This window comes from Fusarium subglutinans, assembly GCF_013396075.1.
Source record: "Fusarium subglutinans strain NRRL 66333 chromosome Unknown NRRL66333_c0000061, whole genome shotgun sequence".
Taxonomy (NCBI): domain Eukaryota; kingdom Fungi; phylum Ascomycota; class Sordariomycetes; order Hypocreales; family Nectriaceae; genus Fusarium; species Fusarium subglutinans.
Genome location: NW_023502124.1, coordinates 205,814 through 226,310, shown reverse-complemented (window position 1 = coordinate 226,310; position 20,497 = coordinate 205,814). Strand labels below are relative to the sequence as shown.

The window sequence follows — 20,497 nt, the reverse complement described above, 5'->3', positions numbered from 1 at the left end:
GCTTGAAATGATGGGAAAACCAGCGTGGGGTACTGCAGCAGGTGATCGCTTGCAATCCACCGGACTCTCAGATCTGGATGACCTTATGCTTCACGATATAGCGTCGAGACAGGATCTACCCGACGCCCTGATCCATTGCGACACTTTGGACCTTCACGATAGCTCTCACCTACTAAACGCAGGCGGTACTGAAATGGATACGATGCTGGGAGACGACTTTCAGCTGGCCAGTATGGATCATTCAGATGAAAGCGACAGAGCAACGACCGAGCTCACTCACTCACAATCGCTCACAGTTCGGAACAAAGACTCAGACGACTTCTCTACGATGGACCCATCACAGTTACAGACACCTCGGGCGCATGAATCAGACTCCGCAATGGCCATGAGACGGATAACCAGCCCAAGTCATCTCCTCCGAGACAACGACGACATGGAACGCTTCCCAGAAGTCGAGGACAGTTCCTCACATTACCAGGAAATGCGACGTACCCCAGATCCTCTTGATGGCTTCACAGAGTTATTCGATGCGTGCATGAAGCACAACCTGCCCGCCTTCCGCTCAAACATGCCCATGCTGATGTTTTCATCGGTTGCAAAAGACGTGTTATTACATAACATGATACAACGTGCTAGCCAGAACCCAGAGTCCATTTGACCGCCAGTGCTGATTGACTTTCTCGTTGACAATAAGCAAAATACGCTTTCCACGGATCTGAAGGCGTACCTGGAGCCAGTACGGAAAACACGGCGGACATCAGAGTATCTCGCCACATATTGGGTCCTGTATCTACTATTGAGGGTATGTTTCCCAGTCGCTTTTGCCTGACTGTCGTTAACGTGCCACAGTGGCAAATTGTTCGCAGTGAAGATGCCTACCATAGTTTACCACCTTGGCTTCGACCTACACCCTTGCAGCTCGTCGTGCATCACCCAATGGCAGCTGATCTCATAGCATGGTAAGCATGGCTCTCTCTGTGCTAGACTCCTCACTGACGGTTGGTAGGCCCGCGATAAGAGAAGGTCTCGTTCAGATGTCAATGTCAGATCCCGATCGTGTGTATGATGTCTCAACCGACATCGGGAAATATCTCACCGTCGAAATCTCAACCTCTGAATCTGATCTCGTACATGACCCACAGCAACTCGTCTCCACGATATTGGATCTGAACAATTGGAAGCTGGATAGGGAGTTCTTTAATCGTTATCCACAATGGAAGGGCAATACTACCTGAATATAATGGTTTAAAGTTGACTAATATATGCATCTATAACTATTCCGAGAAGAGAGGCTTTGCTATATGCCCTGGATCCAGATACCATGCCAGATCTTCACCACTTACCTCTGGCAGCGTGAAACCATTACCCATAAACTCGAACCTATTACGGCTTCTGTACTGAATGTTGTAGTGCTCATAGCGAGGATTCTCAAGCATCAGCCGCCAGTGAACAAGTGATCCTGGATATTGTGCCGTGATCTTGCCATTCGGTCGCCCTTGGTTGTACCATGAACGACAACCAGCCGTCCAGACACTGTAACCTACGTCAGCTCATCGAAGTGGCCTGACAGTTTTGAAGGTTTACTTACGTTCGTTTCAGCCACTCGTGCACATGTTCGTTGTACTCATCTACAACCTCAGGCTTGACATCTAAGGTGAGGATGTTCTCCGTTTGGATCTTCCTGATGACCTTACAAATGTAGTTCTGCGCTGCTTCAAGGACCGTGATGAACGATCCATGACCCGCAGGACAGTTTGGTACTAACGAGCCCACTACACACCAATTAGCTACTAACATCGTCCGTGTACTGAGTTAACTTACACATAAAGTTGGGGAAGCCACTGGCAGCAAGTGCAAGGTACGCGGCTGGATCATCTTTCCAGGCATCAGCCAGCGACACATCATCGCGGTCGATGACAGGGAAGTGCGGCTTGAAGCTGACGTTGAAGCCAGTCGCACAAATAATGACGTCTGCTTTATACTCTGTTCCATCGGCAACACGTAGACCATTTTCGGTGAAAGACTCGATTTCGCCTTCGGCTAGTTCAACATTATCTTCGTGGAAAGATTCAAGGAATTCTTCAGCTGGACCAAGGCGACGACATCCCATGGGAAAGGTTGGGATCAGGCGCTGGGTCAACTTCTCGTCGTTCTTAAGAATCTTGGCCATTCTTTTAGCCACAAACTGCAGATACATGTCAGATCCCGGAGGCCTTTTAAGGGGAGTGCGCTAGGTATACTTACCTCGCGAGCCATCTTCTGGTTCGGGTGCTCGGCAATGTTATTTCGGAAACTCGTGTTGATCTTTGTCTCCATTTCTTTCCGATGCTCCAAGTACGCCTTTGGGTCCTCTGCGAATCGCTTCTTTTGCTCATCGGTATCTTAAGCCATATTAGACAAGCCTATAAACGAGGTTTTCGCCAACTCACAGACAAAGTTTCGTCCCTCAGAGTCCGTGTAGCCTTCCATTGGTAACCCAGGTCCAATCCACTGCGGTGTGCGATAGAATGATATGACTTTCTTTGCTGTCGACTTGATGGCTGGCACGATTTGGATGGCAGAAGCGTCAGATCCAATGTCGATCACAGTCTTGCCCTCCAGGTCAAGATCGGTATCATAGTCCGCTGAATGGGTGATGTGTCCACGGAAGGCTTCGCGGTTGGGAATGTCGGGCCACTTCCAGGTGTTCAAGATGCCAATGTTGGCGATCAAGAAGTCGACTCTGTCCTCGAAGGTTTTCTCTTGACCATTAGTAGTCTCAGTGACAGTCAAAATCCACTGTCCGTTGGGCTCATCCCAACTCGCTTTGTCGACGCGATGACATAGCTTGATGTAGTTATCCACATAGCCCTTCTCTCTGGCAAATGACTCGTAATACGATTGGATCTCAGCTGCCGGGGAATATTACTTGGACCAATCTGCTTTCGGGTGAAAAGGGTATTGATAGGCGGGTGAAGGAACGTCGCAGCGACAACCGGGGTACTTGTTCGCATACCAGACGCCACCGGGCTTGGGGTACCCTAGGGGGATTGGAGATTAGATGGTACTCAATTGACCTATGATTTGGAGCCAGACTTAACCCACTCTCATAAACTACCAGATCAATGTCATCTCCAAATTCTTTCTCCTTCTTGTAGCACATCATGATCCCAGAGGCTCCAGCTCCTATACACCCAACTCGGAGCTTTCTGGGAGCGCATAGGATATGCTCGGATACTTGGTAAGGACCGTCATTGTCGCGTGTGATAGGTGTACCACCAACTCGGTTGTCGAAGGTTGTAGCGTAGCTATTTCCGTTTGAGACTGTCATCTTGATGGTTGAGTGAGTCGGCAAGGATGAGTATGAAGAGACAAATTAGCATCAGATTACGACGAGATAGCAAAGAAATAAAGCACAGGGTCTTGGCAAGCAAACACTCCAACCCTTGACAAATGCAGATCGTCGGCTACTGACCTCGCGTTGACAACCGCCAATGTTGACTCTATACCCCAGACTAAGTTAGCCCCCATGACTCTGAAGCTAGCACGGTTAGTACCCCAAACCCCACAAAGCTGACTCTTCAGTCGAGTCAATATCTCCACGCGGGGGCGACTGTTCCCTATCGTGGCCTGTGCAGCAAATGACCCAGGAACACTTCCCTATGGGGTTGACGCTGGTAGCTCCTCGATCTTTGGTAGCCAGCCAGGCCCATTGACCATAGCACTGCACCGCTGCGCTGTCTAGATCATAAGCATTCATTTGTGGCGTTGCGGGTTCAACTACAAAACCCCTTGTCAATAACGAGAATCTTCACTTCCCTTCATCCTCATAGAAACTTTTCTTCTTTGCAGGAATCTATCTCTTTTATTCATACTCTCTTGTCAGATAATTGTGTCATGGATACTAAGAAGGAGGCTACAGCGATGACTACTACTGAACACCTTGAGACGCAGCAGGCGGAGGACCATGCTGAAGCCGCTGCTAACCAAATCGCCTACGAAAAGACCCTCAGCTTCGCTCAAAGCGTTCGAGTTTTCTGGCGAAGTACTCTCTGGATCTTATACGTCCAGATCGTTGTTTTTGGCTACGGTATAGATGGTATCATTGCGGGTAATTTGCTCGCGATCCCCAAGTTTCGGTAAGTGACCTTGTATCTGTCGTCGTGAGTACTCAACCTGACAGTCTTGCAGAGAGGACTATGGCACTACACTTGCACAAGGCGACACGACGATCTACATAATTCCTGCTACGTGGCAGAGCCTTTACGGCGGCGTGTCTCAACTGGCGGCTGTTCTTGGAGCCGCCATTACAGGATGGCTGGCTGACAAGATTGGCCGGCGATACACCAACATGCTCTTCTGTGCCATTTCTATCGTTGGAGTCGGTCTTCAATACCACTCGACCCGCGATGGCTCTCTTCCCATTTTGACAGTTGGAAAAGCCATCAATGGTCTGTCCATCGGTGCATGGCTTATCATTGGGCCCCTGTACGCTTCTGAGGTTGCACCACTCAAGCTTCGAGGTTGGCTCACAGCCACGACCAACTTCATCCAGTTATAAGTGGCGGCGTATCGAGCAAGGCTCTCAAACTATCCTTTGTCAAATGGGTCCGTTAGGTGATTCAGTCCACTGACTCGCTTACTGACTCAAGCCCCCGAGGTCCCCTGAACCCGAGATTTAGCGGCATAGTGACTCGATAGCGCACTATCGGGCACTAAACAATCGGCCCCAGAGTGCGGGGAAATCTTGATTATAGAACACGTCGGGCGAGCATGGTTGTGACCTTTCAATTCAATTAATTTCCGACTTCTACCAACGACAATTTGCACTTCACCATGTCTCAAACGAAATTGACATCTCTTCAAGGCCGCGTTGCCATCGTGACTGTATGTTCCTCACAAATGCTGGTACCTATGATGGCACTGACAATGCTCTTTGCAGGGCGCAGGAGGCGGCCTCGGCAGAGAGTATGCTCTTCTTCTCGCATCATATGGCGCAAAGGTAGTCGTCAATGACTACGGCGGCTCTCTGAGCGGTCAGCGAGGTACTATATCTCGTGCGCAAACTGTCGTTGACGAGATCAAAGCAAAGGGTGGAGAGGCCATCGCAGATGGCCATGATATCTCAGTCCAGTGCGAAGCCCAAGAGCTTGTGCAAGATACGCTAGCGGCGTACGGAACTATTCACATCCTTGTCAACAATGCAGGCACTGCGGGTGAAGCTAGCTCGCACGACGATGTGAACGTTCAATCCTTCCGCCGCACATGGGAGATTGCAGCACTGGGTACTGTTATGCTCATCGGTGCTCGACAGCGTCAAGGAACGCCCTCCTCGCGTTGTGTAGGGTCTGGGGACTAGAAGCGCAGAGTCGTATATGTCCCCGCTTTAGGTCGAGGTTCAGGTCGCGCAAGGGTACTTCAATTACTTATCCTACTATGGAGAAGCAAGGCTACGGGAGAATAGTCAACACCTCTTCTGACAGCCTTATCGGTATGGGAGCAGGTGGCGATGGTGGTTATGTGTCAAGTAAAGGCGCCACCTTTGGTTTGACTCGCGATCTCGGGCGCATGAGTCCCAAGCATGGTATCAAGATCAATGGCGTTCTCCCCTCAGCAGCATCCCGTATGTCAGATTTATCGCCTGTTATCAAGAGGATTACGAGAGAATACTTCCATACGCATCTTGTGGCGGATTTTGTGGTGGCGCTGTGCAGCGCCGAGTGTCCGATATCTGGAGAGCTGTTCAGTGTTGGTGGTGGAAGAGCCGCGAGAACGACGTTGGCTACGGTCCCTGGCCATTCTCGCGCGACGGGCCTGGAAGATTATTTGGCTCATTTTGATAAGGTTATTGGTACCACGGATGAGCTGTTTGTTCCAAAAGATACGTTGGATTTGGTGTCTTATGCGATAAAGCAAGCAACGGGAACTGATGTCGGGGTGATAACATTAGATTAAATAGTGCTGTTTCGTTGATTACAAATCTGAATGGAGATATCTACATATGTCGTGGCTAAGTCATAAACGCTTGGAGAGCTTCATTACGGATTTATTGATGAAAGCTGCTTGACGTTTGGGAGGAGATTCTTCACCTGCTTTGATGAGCTTATCACAGGTTACTAATTCGCTTCTGGTGACTTTAACTGCTTATTTTCAGGACCGAACTCCCTTAAATGTACTTGAAGTCTCGTAGAGATACTTAGTATTACTAGTTACACATATAAAACACTTGTCTAGCTCTTCTAAAGGCTGGTTCATGCTGGTTAAAGAAACGAAGCTACCCTGAGGCTGACCTTGATGAACCAAAAAGAGTTTAGTGGGTACCTGAAACACTGAGGAATCGTGCTTTGAGTGGCCAGTCTAAACCATAGACGTCATAGCGCAAATCAAGGATGAGTCATCTGTTGTCGTCATCGTCAAGCTGATTGGCGTATCGCTATCAGCAAGATCCACCGGATGCTACCACGCGGTTTTTCAGGCTCCAGTAGCAGTGACAGCTCACCATGCATAATAAATAAAAGACCCCGACCCGAGTCGAGTGGAGACACTTGAAAAATAAAACCAACCTCTTAATATTACCGACCGAATCGTGCGCAACCCTATTTACGCCAGCCTCAAAAGACATGACAAGAAGACAATACCTCATATCTACACTCAGGACAGAAATCGAGATTGCATGAGATACCTAAATCTAAAATACCCATGGCATCCATCGCCTGAATTGCCGCTATAACCACGTGTCCCCACCCGCCGTCCCCTCACTCACTTCATGAGCTCACTCTACCGACCCTCCACCAGAAGAGAAGCCCAAGCTGCCATGGCCAAGCTCACCGCCGCTGAGCGCGCTGCTCACGAGGAGGGGAATCTTCACATGCTGCGCGCGACCATCGAGCGCACTCTCTGGCATCTTGATCCGCATAGTGAATTGGCTGCTCATTTGCGAGAGACTACCAAAGAAATCAGACGACATACCCTTGCGGGCTTACTCCCAAAACCGAAACAAAAGTCACAGCAGCAAAAATCATTACCTTACTTACAACAACAAGAAGAAGAACCAGAGGAACCAGAATTACCTCGGCTTTCTGTACCGCGGCAACAATCACCAGCTCGTGAACCGCAAAAACTCCTCACAAATGAGGGCAGCAGATATCAGCTGCGCGATAGGCAAGATCACGTGCCGATAATCGAACTTAGCTCTGACGTATCCTCGGAACTGTCAGACGAGCCCATTTACGATTTCGACCATGCGCCCGACCAAGGCGAGAGCGCATCGGCCAGCGACATGAGCACCTTGGCAAAAGAACACCAGAAGCCAAGTCGAGAGATACCAGTAGAAGAGACACCAGCCGAGGAGGCGCTGCCTCAAGAAATGCCGACGCATGAGTCCAAAAAGCGACCTGCCGAGGATGACGGCGAAGACGACGCGTCACCAGTCTCAAAACGCGTCAAAGGCTGGCTGACACATATCACGGGCGGATACATGTGATTTCATCATTTCTCGCTCTTATGAACGACAAGATCTGGACACCGGTCGCGTCGCCATCAAAGAATACCCTACCGCTACTACATTTGACTGCATTCTGGAAATGCAGCATTAAAGCTTCGAGGCTTAGAGATGGAAAACCTGGGTTTGGGAATAATGTGCAAGTTATACACTGGTTTACTGGAAAACAAGACGTAAAGAACTGCTAAGTGCTGTTTCGGACGGACTGGGGTTGGAGATAGAAAACATCAGGAATGGCTATATCGTAAGATGGAGAAGAGATTGAACGGGATACCCTTATGAGGCTTGATGGATAGCTAATGTCTTATTTGACTTTCAATATGAATCGGTGATTTATCTGGCGCAGTTGTATTTGCGTGCTTCAAATGCCAGCTGAAAAATCTCCCCGATGTTGAACTACAAACATGTAATCATGCGGCACGACACTTTGCTAATGCATTTCTAATGTCCTCGCTTCCCGCTAAGAACCGAGTAACTAAGCACTAAGTTAGACTGGGCAAAATTTCCTGGCTGATTGTTCCCAATGCGTCGGCCCTCGGAGCTCGGTCTTGGCTGTCAGCAGATGGTGCTGACAGGTTCACCTCTGTTTTCAAACAACACCCGGGACATTTCAAACTCGTCACTCTGCAGCTGATCCAATCAGCGCATGACCTGAAACCCGACCGTCATGTCTAGTCCACTCGTTACTCGGCGTAATGGCAAGAAGCAAGCATGCGAGCCTTGTCGGCGACGAAAAGTGGCGTGCGACCACGGTTATCCCGTATGTCGCCGGTGCAGGAAACGGCCAAACAGTGTATCTGCGTGTTACTATGCGTTGCCGGAACAGGCAGCAACCGCTACTCGAGCGAGGCACTCGCAGCGACAAGTATCCGAAGCATCGGCCTTGAACTCCGAGGCCGCCGCAGGGCTTCTTCGGACCTACAAGCTTTCCGGCGGCGTACCAAGAGACTGAGGCTAGTTTGGCTGCACAGGGACCCGCAATGGCAGAGGTTGATACGCCTTCTTCACCAACTGTTCCAGCTCCACCATCGGTGGCCGAGATACAGAGTATCGTGAATATGGATCAAGGAGCAAGCCAACTTGCAGTCAAAGTACTCCAAGCCTTACCCGAGAAGCCATTAATGTATAGATCGAAACCCCGAGTTGGCCTTGACGAGGACTGGTTGGCTAGTATTGGTGATAGACTCCTAACTAGTACCTGGGAGACATTCGGGTCTTACCTTAGTGACAGAGAAAACACCGCAAAGTTGCGCGAGATGGGGAGTAGAATATGCATCAACACACGAAAGACGCTGCGGGAGGATCAAGATGACCCGTCTACGTGGATCGAAAGCTTTTCTGGCGCCAATCTAAGATGGGAGGCTGTTGGCGTCATGTTTCTTTACACAGCTCTTAGTGAGCTATCAGCTGCTTCGAATGAAGAGTCAAAGAGGATGATAACATACTTCACTGAGTACTGCGCTTCCTGTATAACTCTTGCGAACATGGGGGGGGAGTTCTGGGACGCTCATGCTGTTTCTGATGTATAAGCGCTCTGTTCTTCATGCATGGATGCATGGCGAGACCAGTAAGTTTCTCCGAGACCAGTAAGTTTCTCCGAGACCTATACTCTCGTTGGTGATACGGTCTGATCAGAGTAGGTCTGCCATACTGGAAGTTTCACGCCGAGACAGTTGCGATGCTGACATTCTCGGGACTTCATGATAATCGGTCTAGGAACGTGCCAGCGGTATCTACCGAGATCCGCAGGCGCATCGGATGTCAAGTATTCATCGTTGATAAGTTTTTAGCCACTTTTGCTGGACGGCCGCCTCTTCTTACACGGAGATTTTGTTTCATAAATTTACCGCTTGATCTTAAAGAATCGGTCCTGCTGTCGGACAAAGCAGCCTTCCAGAGGCAGTCTCAACATCTCGACCAAGATGGCTGGAACGTGGATGGGAGAATCTACTCAAGCTCTCTTTTGCGTGTTCGTATGATGATCGCTCTGCTCAGAGACCAAATCCGTGAAGTTGCATTCGCTCACGATGGTGAATACGACATTACAGATATGAGGTAAGCGGAACCTCGGTATGAAAGACGTCTATGGCTAATAGTACACTTGTGAACAGGCGACTGAAAGCGAAACAGCTTAATCTCTACAAGCAGCTTCCCCAACATCTTGTATGGGATGCTACTGCGGAGGAAATAAGCGAAATAGATCTTGAGATAGACTATCCTAGGCTGCTGATACGACTAGACCATTTGCTGAACATGTTCCTCGTTGAGCGACTGTTGGTCAAGCACGGCCAAGCAAGAAATGAGCTTTTGCGAACCAGTTTCGAGATGGTGATTTTGACGCTCAGCTTTTGGGCTCAGAAGCACATCTGGGCTGCTTTGCAAGGCAAATGCAGGTGGATAGTGAGTAGACTCTTTTTGGCCCCAGCACGATTCGTGCGCGTTGACAACTATTAGATCATGGGATACGCTACCCTCGCTGGGGCCATCCTGTGCATGGAACTCATAGACCCCGTCGCAGTGACTATGTCACCAGAGAATAGCATCATCGCCGGTGAAGCATATTCTAGATCATAAATCATTCAGCAACTGAGCCTTCTACTGGGATATCTCAAGACATCATGCCCATCCCAAACGCATTGTTCCGTGGCGCATAATGCTCGGGGCGTTATAAAGAAGGTTCTGGACCATATTTTAAATAATCCAACGCTCACTCAGCCGGTCGTAGAGCTTGGAGAATTGGATTTTGCTGGCGGTTGGGATCACTTTTCGTCCTTTAGTATGCTGGATAACTTTGACTGGCTTATGGAGGAGCGTGGGATTGAGGAGACCTCTGGCCTGCTGTAGTTACAATCTAGCTTAATCTAATAGACCCAATAGGGCTCAATAATATAGCAGTGTTAATGCGCAACCCGTGTTATATCTCCTCTTAGAAATTGGTAAGCGCGTTGGCTTTGTTCGGTGCTCGGCTCTCGACCTCGGTGCTCAGGGCTGACTGCGACACAACTTCACTTGCACCAACTCGATAGCCCAGTAACGGCGTTTTTGGCGCAGAGGCTCAATTTGATTACGAAATATTTCCGAGCTGATAAATCAAGAGATGGGGATGAAATGGTACATATAAGACTGCAAGATCACAGCTATCGGCCTCTCATCATAACACACCAACAATTCTCTGGCTCTCTCAGCATTCCATCTTACACTTTGAACATCTCTAAAAACATGTCTCTCCCCAAGACCTATAAAGCTGCATCCTTCGATGAGAGTGGATCAGAGCTAATCCTCAAAGAAGTCGAGCTTCAACAACCTGGCCCAGGCTTCATCTTGGCCAAGGTCCTTGCATGCGGAGTCTGCCACTCTGACTCGTGGGTACAGCAAGGTCGCTTTGGAGATTTATTTCCTCGCGTACCGGGTCATGAACTCGTTGGAGACGTCGTTGCTGTCGGTGACGGAGTAAGCAAATTTACAGTTGGTGAACGTGTTGGTGGTGCCTGGCATGGCGGTAAGTCTCTGTGCATTCTTAAAGCTGCCATACCGGTTTGACTGATGTGTTGTGACAAGGCCACGATGGAACATGCCGCTCTTGCCAAACTGGATCATTCCAACTGTGCGACAACGGTGTCATTAACGGCGTGACTATGGATGGTGGTTACGCCGAATACGTCCTGCTTCACGCCGAAGCTGCCGTCCGAATCCCCTCCGATGCAGACCCTGCCGAAGTCGCTCCCCTCCTCTGCGCCGGAGTCACCGTCTTCAATGCCATTCGCAGGATCGGCGTCCTCCAAGGTGGTCTGGTAGCTGTCCAAGGCCTAGGAGGACTCGGCCATCTGGCACTTCAGTACGCTTCCAAGATGGGATACACCGTCGTTGCCATGAGCGCCGGAAGTGAGAAGAAAGACTTTGCGATACAGCTAGGTGCCCATCATTACATCGACTCCAGCAAACAAGATCCCTGCGAGACGTTGCAGAAGCTTGGAGGGGCTAACATGATCTTGTCAACGGCCCCGAATGCAGAGGCAGTCAGTCCTCTCACAGCAGGCCTTGCGGCTCTTGGTAAGCTGGTCGTTCTCTCACCTCTGGGCCCGGTCGAGTTCAATACGGTCGATATGATCATGAAGAATATCAGTGTGCATGGATGGAACACGGGACATCAGCAAGATTCGGAGGATGCTATCGCGTTTGCGCATACGCATGGTATCAAGTGCATCATTGAGAAGTTTGACTTTGATACTCAGTACCGAGAGGCTTTTGAGAAGATGGAGAGTGGCAAGGTTCGCTTCAGATCTGTTATGACCATGTAGATACCTCCTTTGGTCATTCCCAATAGGTAGTGTTGGTTTCCGTTCTGCTTTCAAACGCGAAATGCGAAATGGCTTGCATCTCGGGTTTGAATTGCGGGGACGTTTTCGGGGATACGGTGCCGAGTTCGGAGTGACCCTCTTATCTCCATCACGAGAAGCTATCAACTGCCGGTTCTAGAACCACTAGCTTAGCTCCGTGAGGATTCTCCCTTTAAACGAGGCATTTTAGATACTCAATTCTTATAAAATCTCCGAATTTGCTCTGCAATCACAAGGAAGCTATTGAGCACTATGTATTGGGAGACTACCGTGAGGCAGAAAAGGGAGGATCGCGATGGTGCGATCCAAAGCTGCGAGGCTCAACTCACCGCCGTCAGTGATGAGAGCGTTGTGCCAGAACATGCCGATATTTCTTCACTTCTCGAACAACTGAGAACGGGCAAGATAACAGCGGAGAAATTGGTCTCTGTGACGATCCGCAGGTAAACCTCACGTTGCTATAAGCTATCTGCGATTACTAATACCTTGCAGAGCCATCGCTTCACACAATGAGGTTCGCGTACAGCATGTCCATCCGCGAATATGACTAACATGCTTTAGACAAACTGCCTCAGCGAACCTCTTTTCGAAAATGCACTTGAACGCGCAAAGTATCTCGATGAGTACTTCCAGAAACACCAGCAGCTCATCGGTCCTCTCCACGGCATTCCAGTCTCAGTAAAAGACCAGTTCAACATCGCTGGTGTCGATACCACGTTAGGCTATGTCGGGCGATCTTTCAAGCCCGCCCGCGACAATGCAGTTATGGTGACCCTTCTAGAGAAGCTTGGCGCAGTCATCATAACAAAGACCGTTATCCCTCAGAGCATCATGTATGGCGAGACTGAAAGTCCTCTCTGGGGACTGACTACATATCCTGGCAGACCCGAGCTTTCACCAGGCGGTTCATCAGGTGGAGAGGCTACTCTGATGCGAATGTCTGGATCACTTGGGGGCTGGGCAACTGACATTGGAGGCTCAATTCGCGTCCCAAGTCACCTCTGCGGTCTTTTTGGGCTGAAGCCTTCGTCTGGTCGGTTTTCCTACTCCGGTGCGGCGAACTCTCATGAGGGACAGTCTCATGTTCCTTCATCAATTGGTCCCATGAGTCCGTCGCTTGCGAACCTCATCACCTTGACCAAGGAATGTCTACTCGCAGAACCATGGAAGATTGACCCAAATGTCGTCCCGATTCCATGGCGAGAGGCCGATTTCGAGGGCGTGCAGGAACGGAAACTCACCATCGGTGTCATTTTAGATGATGGAGTCGTGAGACCTCATCCTGAAATCCAAGAAGCGGTCCGCCGTGCAGTGGCAATCTTGAAAAAGGCTGGTCATAAAATCATTCCGTGGAGTACAGCAGACCACTCAAGCTGTATCGAGATCCAGGACCAGTTCTACCGTGCAGATGGTGGAGAGGATATCAAGACTGAAGTCGCTGTTGCAGGCGAACCGATGATTGCCCATGTGGAGGCGCTCGTCAACTCATCCAAACCAATATCGGTGTATGAGTACTGGCAACTCAACCGCCGAAAGACAGCAGCACAGGAGGCTTACAATAAAAAATGGACGACGACTGCTGGATTAGAGGATGGAGAAAGCGTCGACGTTATAATCAGTCCTGTGTCGCCTCATACAGCTGTTCCGCATAGGTCAAGCAGATGGACTGGCTACGCCAAGATATGGAACTTTCTCGACTACACAGCTATGTCATTCCCATTTGCAAAACTTGGAAGCTCTAAGGATCCGACATCGTCTGACATATACGTCGCTGCAGCTGATGAAGCGCGCCATAATTATCTACACGAGTATGCGCCGCGTAATGCGATCGATGAGTGGATACGGGGCCTTTACGATCCTGAAGCAATGGAAGGGCTTGATATTGGAGTACAGATCATTGGAAGGAGGTATGAAGAGGAAAAGGTGTTGGGCGTGGCATCACTGTTAGAAAAGCTCCACCGAGCTTGATAGTGTTTGTTCGCGGAGGGCATGGATACGGATACAAGTACTGGCTCCTTATATGACCAGTAATTAAAAACCCAGCGTAATGCCTCATTGTTCTGCCTAGTGCTCTTATCGCCCAATACCTCAAATACAGCAATAGAAACAAATAATAATAAGCCGATGAAACCTTGAAACTTTCGACCTAAGGGATTTGCGAGTCGCTAGGTTACATGTTTGGTTCATATTTCCATCAGATAGAGTTCTTACAGGGTAAGACGAAAGTCTAATCCAGCCATTACAGTTTACACGAGTAAGGGTGCTACTCGGAGATATTCATTTGATACGCCGCAAAAGCCCGAGAATAAAGTGATCTCCAACAAGCCGAAGCCTATTCTCACAATTACCTTTTGATCGCCTTTACTACGGCAGCGGCTTCATAACTCTATCTCTCACGACTCACGATGGTTCCGCTATCAGCGGAGAAATGCCGCGTCTTGAATGTCGCCATCTCTCCTAACCACGATAGGAAACCCCCAAACCCACGGACAAAAAGGTCCCCTCGTCGACCTGCTCTATCAATCGACGTACATACATAGATACAGCATTTAAATTACGGATCAGGCAGCGGAGTCGCGGCACTTGGATAAAAGTCCCACGGGCTAACGTCCCCCATTCGATACTGAACCCGCGCGAGTGCAACGCTGACCCCTGTAGTTCCCCTGAGCGCCAAGGCTAGCATCTAGACGCTCATTCGATCAGCTAGTACGATCTTCCCTGCGCTAACTTTAATCTGGTAGGTCTGTTGATAAGAGCGAGGGAACTTATGGTAATTGCTCTGGAACTTCTGGAGGTCGTTGGAAGCATTTATGGGAGGTCATGCAGGTTTGGGTTTGTATCGCTGGGGGGGCATCACATGTTCCTGCATATACTCCGTAGACGGGGTTGCTTGATCTGGACGCATACAGATCTTCCAAGGAGGGCGGGACACTCCGTGTAGGCTATATAATGTTGTGATAACGCCGTTGATCTGCCAAGGTCTTCTCTTCAACCACTCGTTCTGGTATCCTGTCACTCTCTTGACTGCTCCACCCTCTTTATTGCATTGTCTGTTATTCTTTACAAGTCACTCTTTATATCACACTACACACATTCATTATGGTCCGTCTAGGATTGACGGCTCTGCTTTTCGCAGGGCTGTCCGCTGCCGTTCAAGACACTGAGCAGGGTACCGCTGTTACGCACGTCCCAGGTGCCTACATCTTCGAGTTTGAGGAGAACCACGTACGCATCTCACCACCACACTTCCCTTCGCTGCTAACAGTAGTAGGATACCGCCAAGTTTTACAGGACTGCTGATGACAAGTACACCACCCGCGTCAAGTTCGACTACGACCTGTTCAAGGGCGTTTCTATCCAGTTTGACGATGTTTCTACCGCTGAGGACATGGCTGCCAAGATGGCGGCTCTTCCCGCGGTCAAGAACATGTGGCCTGTCAAGGTCTACAGCATTCCTAAGCCTCGCATTGAGTGGACTGCTACGCCTGGCATGAAGGCTCCTCTCAAGAAGCGTGATCTGAATGATACTGCTGATACATTCTCACCCCACGTTCAGGTCCAGGTTGATAAGCTTCGAGAGAAGGGTATCACTGGCCATGGTATCAAGGTCGCTGTTGTCGACACTGGTGTAAGTCTTGTACTCTTGAGTCAAGACGCTGGCTGACATTACTAGATTGACTACAAGCACCCTGCTCTTGGTGGTTGCTTCGGTCCCGACTGTCTTGTTTCTTTCGGTACTGATCTCGTCGGTGATAAGTACGACGGCTTCAATGCCGTTTACCCCGATGATGATCCCATGGATTGCGCAGGGCACGGATCTCACGTCGCTGGTATTATTGCTGCCCAAAAGAACGAGTACGGTTTTACCGGTGCGGCTCCTGGAGTCACCCTCGGCGCCTATCGAGTTTTCGGTTGCTCCGGAGAGGCCGGTAACGATGTTCTCATCGCCGCTTTCAACCAAGCTTACCAGGATGGCGCTGACATCATCACTGCTTCCATTGGAGGCCCTAGCGGTTGGTCTGAGGAGCCCTGGGCTGTCGCTGTCTCTCGAATCGTCGAGAAGGGTGTCCCTTGTACCGTCTCTGCTGGCAACTCTGGTGATGTCGGTATGTTCTACGCTAGCACTGCTGCCAACGGTAACAAGGTCATGGCTATCGCTTCTTACGACAACAGCGACTACGTCTCTCTTCTCAACATCTCTCACTACACCGTTGACAACAGCAGCAAGAAGATCGACTTTGGTTCTACTGCGGGTAGTCCTGCTGCTTGGGGCAAGGTCACCCTCCCGCTTTGGGCTCCTAACCTGGACCCTACCGTTCCCAATGGCGGCTGTGACGCTTACCCTGAGGATACTCCTGATCTTAGCAATTACATCGTCCTGGTCCGTCGTGGAAGCTGTACCTTTGTTCAGAAGGCTCAAAACGCTGCTAAACATGGTGCCAAGTACTTTCTCGTCTACAACAACGTTGCCAGCGGTGCTACAGCCATTGATGTCTCAACCGTTGAGGGTATTGTTGCTGCTGGTATGGTCCCCGCCAAGACTGGTGTCAAGTGGGTTGAGCTTCTCAAGGCTGGATCTACCGTCACTCTCGAGATGTCTGATGGCTCTGATGGAAAGGTCATTCTTGAGGAGAGCAAGAACAATGTTACCGGTGGCGCTGTCAGCACTTACTCTTCTTGGGGACCTACCTGGGAGCTCGATGTCAAGCCCCAGTTCGGCTCACCCGGTGGAAACATCCTCTCGACATATCCTCTCAAGAAGGGCGGTTATGCTGTTCTTTCTGGAACTTCTATGGCCTGTCCCTTGGTTGCTGGAGTCATTGCCCTTATCGCCGAGGTCCGCGGTACTCTTGACCCTGAGGTCCTTGAAAACCTCTTGTCGTCTACTTCCAACCCTACTCTTTTCAACGACGGTGCTAAGTTCTATGACTACCTTGCTCCTGTCCCTCAACAGGGTGGTGGTTTGATCCAGGCTTACGATGCTGCTTACTCTACCCTCCTGTTGAGCCGCTCTAGCTTGGCCTTCAACGATACCGATCACTTCACCGAGGTCCTCAACTTCACCCTTCACAACACTGGTAAGACGGATCTTGATTTGAGCATCTCTCATGTTCCTACCAAGAGCGTCTACACTCTTGCCAAGGACAGCATCTATGCTTCCGAGTTCCCCAACGATGTTGCCGATGGCCAGGCCAGCCTTAAGTTCAGCGAAGCCAAGGTCAGCATCGGCGCTGGTGACTCTGTTACTATTGAGGTTATGCCTACTCCTCCCGAGGGTCTCGATGCCAAGCGCCTCGCACTTTGGTCTGGTTACATCGCCATCAATGGAACTGATATCTCCCTATCTCTTCCCTACCAAGGTCTCACCGGTTCTCTCCACGACTCCAAGGTTCTCGCCTCCGATGATACCTGGATCAGCAAGTCCAACGACAAGGACGAGCTCAACCCCGTTCCCGCCAACACCACCTTCGTTCTACCCGTCAAGGGCCAGAACGCTACTGACGATAAGCCCGCTCCTGCTCTGGCATGGAAGCTGGCCCTTGGATCTGCTAAGCTTGAGGCCGAGCTGATTCCTGTCTCTGGCAACTCCACTGCCAAGAGCCTGGGAGCGCCTGCTGGATTCCCTACTTTGTGGAACCCCATGGGCAAGGGCTCTGTTGTCTGGAATGGAAAGCTGGCTGATGGAGGATACGCCCCTGCTGGAAAGTACAAGGTCGCTTACAGGGCTCTGAGGATCTTCGGTGATGAGAAGAAGGAGAGTGATTGGGACAAGTCGGAATCACCCGTCTTTGGTGTGAGGTACCCTTGAGCATCATGATCGCTTGGAACTTATGAAACGACTTTTATGTCTGTACGGACAGCGGTGGTGGATGGAATGTAGCTAGCAGTCATCTGATAGTATCATTCATTGATAATGGAATCTCTTTATGTCTTCACATACTATCCAGTCTCAATCTCTTGGATCTCAACCTCCACTCTGACTCATATTGTGCCTATTAGATACCCGAATCATCCTGGAAGAGATGGGGATTCCAAAGGTTCGTATCATTCTTAAGCCACTTATTCCAGTTATCGCAGACCCTATTCACCTCCTTCATCTTTTCGGGATACTGATCCAAGATCCTATTCAGCAACTTCTGTTGCTCCAGGATCTGAATCGCCAGACCACTGGAAGCATGCCAAGCAATGTGGCAGTGGAACAGCCAAGAACCCGGGTTGTCGGCCCTGAAAGCGATGATGAGGTATCCTCCAGCTGGAAGAAGTGCCACGTCGCGACGAGGAGGGTTGTCGAATTTGAGCTTCACCTTTCCTGTATCTAGGTCTGAGAAGTTGGTACCTTGCGCTAGAAGGGCGAAGTCGTGGCCGTGAAGATGAAGCTAGCACGTGTTAGATCCAGGAATTAAGAGAGCTTGGATTGTAGCTTACAGGATGAGCGACAGGAAGAAATCCTCTGTTGGGTTTGTTAACTATGGCAGCCGGAGGGGCCGTGATAGCGATGTAGACCCATTTATCCTTCTTAGAGTCAGGTACAACGAGATCAACAGCATAGTCAGGATTCCACGTCGTGTTCTTGAGGTTCAGAATGGTAGGGTTGGAAAAGTTCAACCAGAGAGGGTTCTCGCCAAAGGCCCACCAGGTGAAGTTGTCCATCAACTCAGGTCTATGAGCGAACTTGGACTGACCAATATCGAACTGGCTCTCGGTGTCTGAGTCAAACGTCAGAGGGGTTAAGAAATATTGAGGTTGAGTGCAGCTTACAGTTGATCTTGACGGGATCGACATTCCACTTCCAAATCGGGGTGAGTTTATCATAAGCCTCATCTCGACATTCCAGCGAGTAGTTCACGCGGAATGTTGTGGGAACAAGTTTGCTCGAAGCATTGTACCGTAGAATGCCTTGACGCTCATCAGGTTCATTACCTGGCTCAAAGCCCTTGCAGCCAGTTGCTCCCACGGTTCGGACCCAGTAGTTTCCGTCTGGGTTTGCAGGCATTTTCGTAGTGTTGACGGGGTTGGCATCTAGCACAACATGGTATCTCTGACCTGTTCATATCGGTGAGAATGACTACAGATGGTCGTGGTGAGTGAGCATGCTTACCGATTCCGAGGACAAGGTGAGAGACTGAGTAGGGGTGGATTGGCACAAAGTCGGTCGACATAACAGTGAAGTTGTGATTGTCGATGCTGAAGATCCATGTAGTGTCAACAGACGTGTTGATCACACGAAGAACATATTTCTTGCCCTGATAAATGTCAGTCAATGCTGGGATAACATCTAGTGTAATCGAGTAGCTAACCTTGTCAACTGTCATGTTGAAGCGCTCGCGAGGGAAACTGCCAGCAAAGTTCCCCACGCCATTGATCAAAACACCATTCATCATAGGTCTTGTCGGATTCGGCACAAGCTCTCTCTGCCACGATTGGAACGCGCTACGATGACTCCAATCTGTGATGAGAATTGGATTTCGTCCCTCATCGAACGGCGCAGAAGAAGGCCCATAAATAGTGATTGGGCCAGCCAAGCCATCAGCATACTGCAGAGAATAATGGCTATGATACCACGATGTACCATATTGAACAGCACGGAAAGTGTAAGTATAGCTGTCCTTAGGCGCAATGGGACATTGAGTAACGCCGTTGACACCGTCCATCTCAAAGGTCTCAAGCTGTCGAAGACCGTGCCAGTGGATAGTTGTACCGTTGTATTTGAGATGGTTATGCACGGTGACTTTGATGAGGTCGCCCCAGCAGGCTTGGATCCAAGGGCCGGGGTACTTGCCGTTGAAGACCTTGCCGAATGGATTATCAACACCATCGCCATTGATGGCTTGATCAGTGACATTGAGATGGTACTGGTTCCAGTCAGAAAAGAAGCTAAATAAGCTAAACGATGATAGTCCACGACTTACTTCTCTTGTTATTCCAATAGGCCAGAAGTTCTCATAATCTGTCTCAGTAGTGAAGTTCTGCCCGTATGGACCCTTCAACCAGCATGAGCGATCATCTTTAGTTGTGCATGGCTTCCAGCCTTTGAGGTCGGTGTAATTGCATGTGAAGACCTTGCCGTCCTGATCAGGACCACTTGGTGAGTCGAAATACGGGTAGTCAATTTCTGGCGTGGAGTGTCCGTGAGTGAAGGTCATGACATCTTGATGAGGCCCCTGGTCTGAGACGGACGGGTAGTGGAATACCGCCACGAAGGATAACACGACAGCCTTGCAGGCGTCTGTAATCCACATCTTGATCCAATCTGATGGAGAATTCAACAACAATATGGTGTATTTTAGTCAATTGACTCAGTAACAAAGCATCAATTGCAGAGGTAGAACGACGAGTTCAATGGAACGCGGGACCATGGGCGACTGGCTTTTTCACTCTCTCACGAAAACTCTCTTGTCTCGTCACATATCCGCTTCCTGTACGTGACAAGCCACTTTGTTCAGCCGTTGTCCAACTCAACGCCGATCACGCCAATCAGTACGCGCCGTGAATCAATAATCTGCGAAACTATCGTATTCCTAGCAGGATGGCGTTTTCATTGAGGTTCCTCAGCGGGTGCGGGGGACGCGCCACTTCTTTTAGTGCTGAGCTGAAATACCTTGGCTAGAGAATCTGGTCTAGCGTACAGGGGATTGAAGCTGTTTTCAGGTCTCGGCGGTGCTGACGAACTCTTTTGGGA

The 20,497-nt window shown here is 49.8% G+C and overlaps 8 protein-coding genes across 8 annotated transcripts; 6 read left to right on the top strand and 2 right to left on the bottom strand.

Annotated features, from left to right (window-relative positions):
- Positions 1-7: 7 nt before the first annotated feature.
- Positions 8-1,235, top strand: FSUBG_6099 (bZIP transcription; the record flags this gene model as incomplete). The annotated part of the gene is made up of 4 exons (XM_036684262.1): positions 8-629; positions 738-802; positions 850-959; positions 1,007-1,235. The coding sequence occupies 4 exons, from the start codon at positions 8-10 to the stop codon at positions 1,233-1,235; spliced, it is 1,026 nt and encodes a 341-aa protein (XP_036538460.1).
- A 39-nt stretch (positions 1,236-1,274) lies between these two features.
- Positions 1,275-3,310, bottom strand: FSUBG_6098 (steroid monooxygenase; the record flags this gene model as incomplete). The annotated part of the gene is made up of 6 exons (XM_036684261.1): positions 1,275-1,533; positions 1,589-1,772; positions 1,822-2,185; positions 2,245-2,381; positions 2,430-2,891; positions 3,085-3,310. The coding sequence occupies 6 exons, from the start codon at positions 3,308-3,310 to the stop codon at positions 1,275-1,277; spliced, it is 1,632 nt and encodes a 543-aa protein (XP_036538459.1).
- Positions 3,311-3,903: 593 nt separating this feature from the next.
- FSUBG_6097 (general alpha-glucoside permease) lies at positions 3,904-4,540 on the top strand (the record flags this gene model as incomplete). The annotated part of the gene is made up of 2 exons (XM_036684260.1): positions 3,904-4,118; positions 4,171-4,540. 2 exons carry the CDS (start codon positions 3,904-3,906, stop codon positions 4,538-4,540), a joined length of 585 nt encoding a protein of 194 aa, XP_036538458.1.
- Positions 4,541-4,815: 275 nt separating this feature from the next.
- FSUBG_6096 (fox-2 multifunctional beta-oxidation) lies at positions 4,816-5,934 on the top strand (the record flags this gene model as incomplete). The annotated part of the gene is made up of 3 exons (XM_036684259.1): positions 4,816-4,866; positions 4,922-5,325; positions 5,370-5,934. 3 exons carry the CDS (start codon positions 4,816-4,818, stop codon positions 5,932-5,934), a joined length of 1,020 nt encoding a protein of 339 aa, XP_036538457.1.
- An 859-nt stretch (positions 5,935-6,793) lies between these two features.
- FSUBG_6095 (uncharacterized protein) lies at positions 6,794-7,462 on the top strand (the record flags this gene model as incomplete). The annotated part of the gene is made up of 1 exon (XM_036684258.1): positions 6,794-7,462. One exon carries the CDS (start codon positions 6,794-6,796, stop codon positions 7,460-7,462), a length of 669 nt encoding a protein of 222 aa, XP_036538456.1.
- Positions 7,463-8,460: 998 nt separating this feature from the next.
- FSUBG_6094 (general amidase) lies at positions 8,461-13,785 on the top strand (the record flags this gene model as incomplete). The annotated part of the gene is made up of 10 exons (XM_036684257.1): positions 8,461-8,875; positions 9,343-9,535; positions 9,592-9,880; positions 9,935-9,997; positions 10,196-10,320; positions 10,618-10,979; positions 11,039-11,748; positions 12,097-12,260; positions 12,310-12,331; positions 12,379-13,785. The coding sequence occupies 10 exons, from the start codon at positions 8,461-8,463 to the stop codon at positions 13,783-13,785; spliced, it is 3,750 nt and encodes a 1,249-aa protein (XP_036538455.1).
- A 1,131-nt stretch (positions 13,786-14,916) lies between these two features.
- FSUBG_6093 (putative subtilisin-like serine protease) lies at positions 14,917-17,626 on the top strand (the record flags this gene model as incomplete). The annotated part of the gene is made up of 3 exons (XM_036684256.1): positions 14,917-15,042; positions 15,089-15,445; positions 15,491-17,626. The coding sequence occupies 3 exons, from the start codon at positions 14,917-14,919 to the stop codon at positions 17,624-17,626; spliced, it is 2,619 nt and encodes an 872-aa protein (XP_036538454.1).
- A 187-nt stretch (positions 17,627-17,813) lies between these two features.
- FSUBG_6092 (laccase 2) lies at positions 17,814-20,057 on the bottom strand (the record flags this gene model as incomplete). Its single annotated transcript, XM_036684255.1, has 6 exons — positions 17,814-18,194; positions 18,244-18,524; positions 18,577-18,861; positions 18,917-19,061; positions 19,116-19,670; positions 19,728-20,057. 6 exons carry the CDS (start codon positions 20,055-20,057, stop codon positions 17,814-17,816), a joined length of 1,977 nt encoding a protein of 658 aa, XP_036538453.1.
- Between the last annotated feature and the right edge of the window lie 440 nt (positions 20,058-20,497).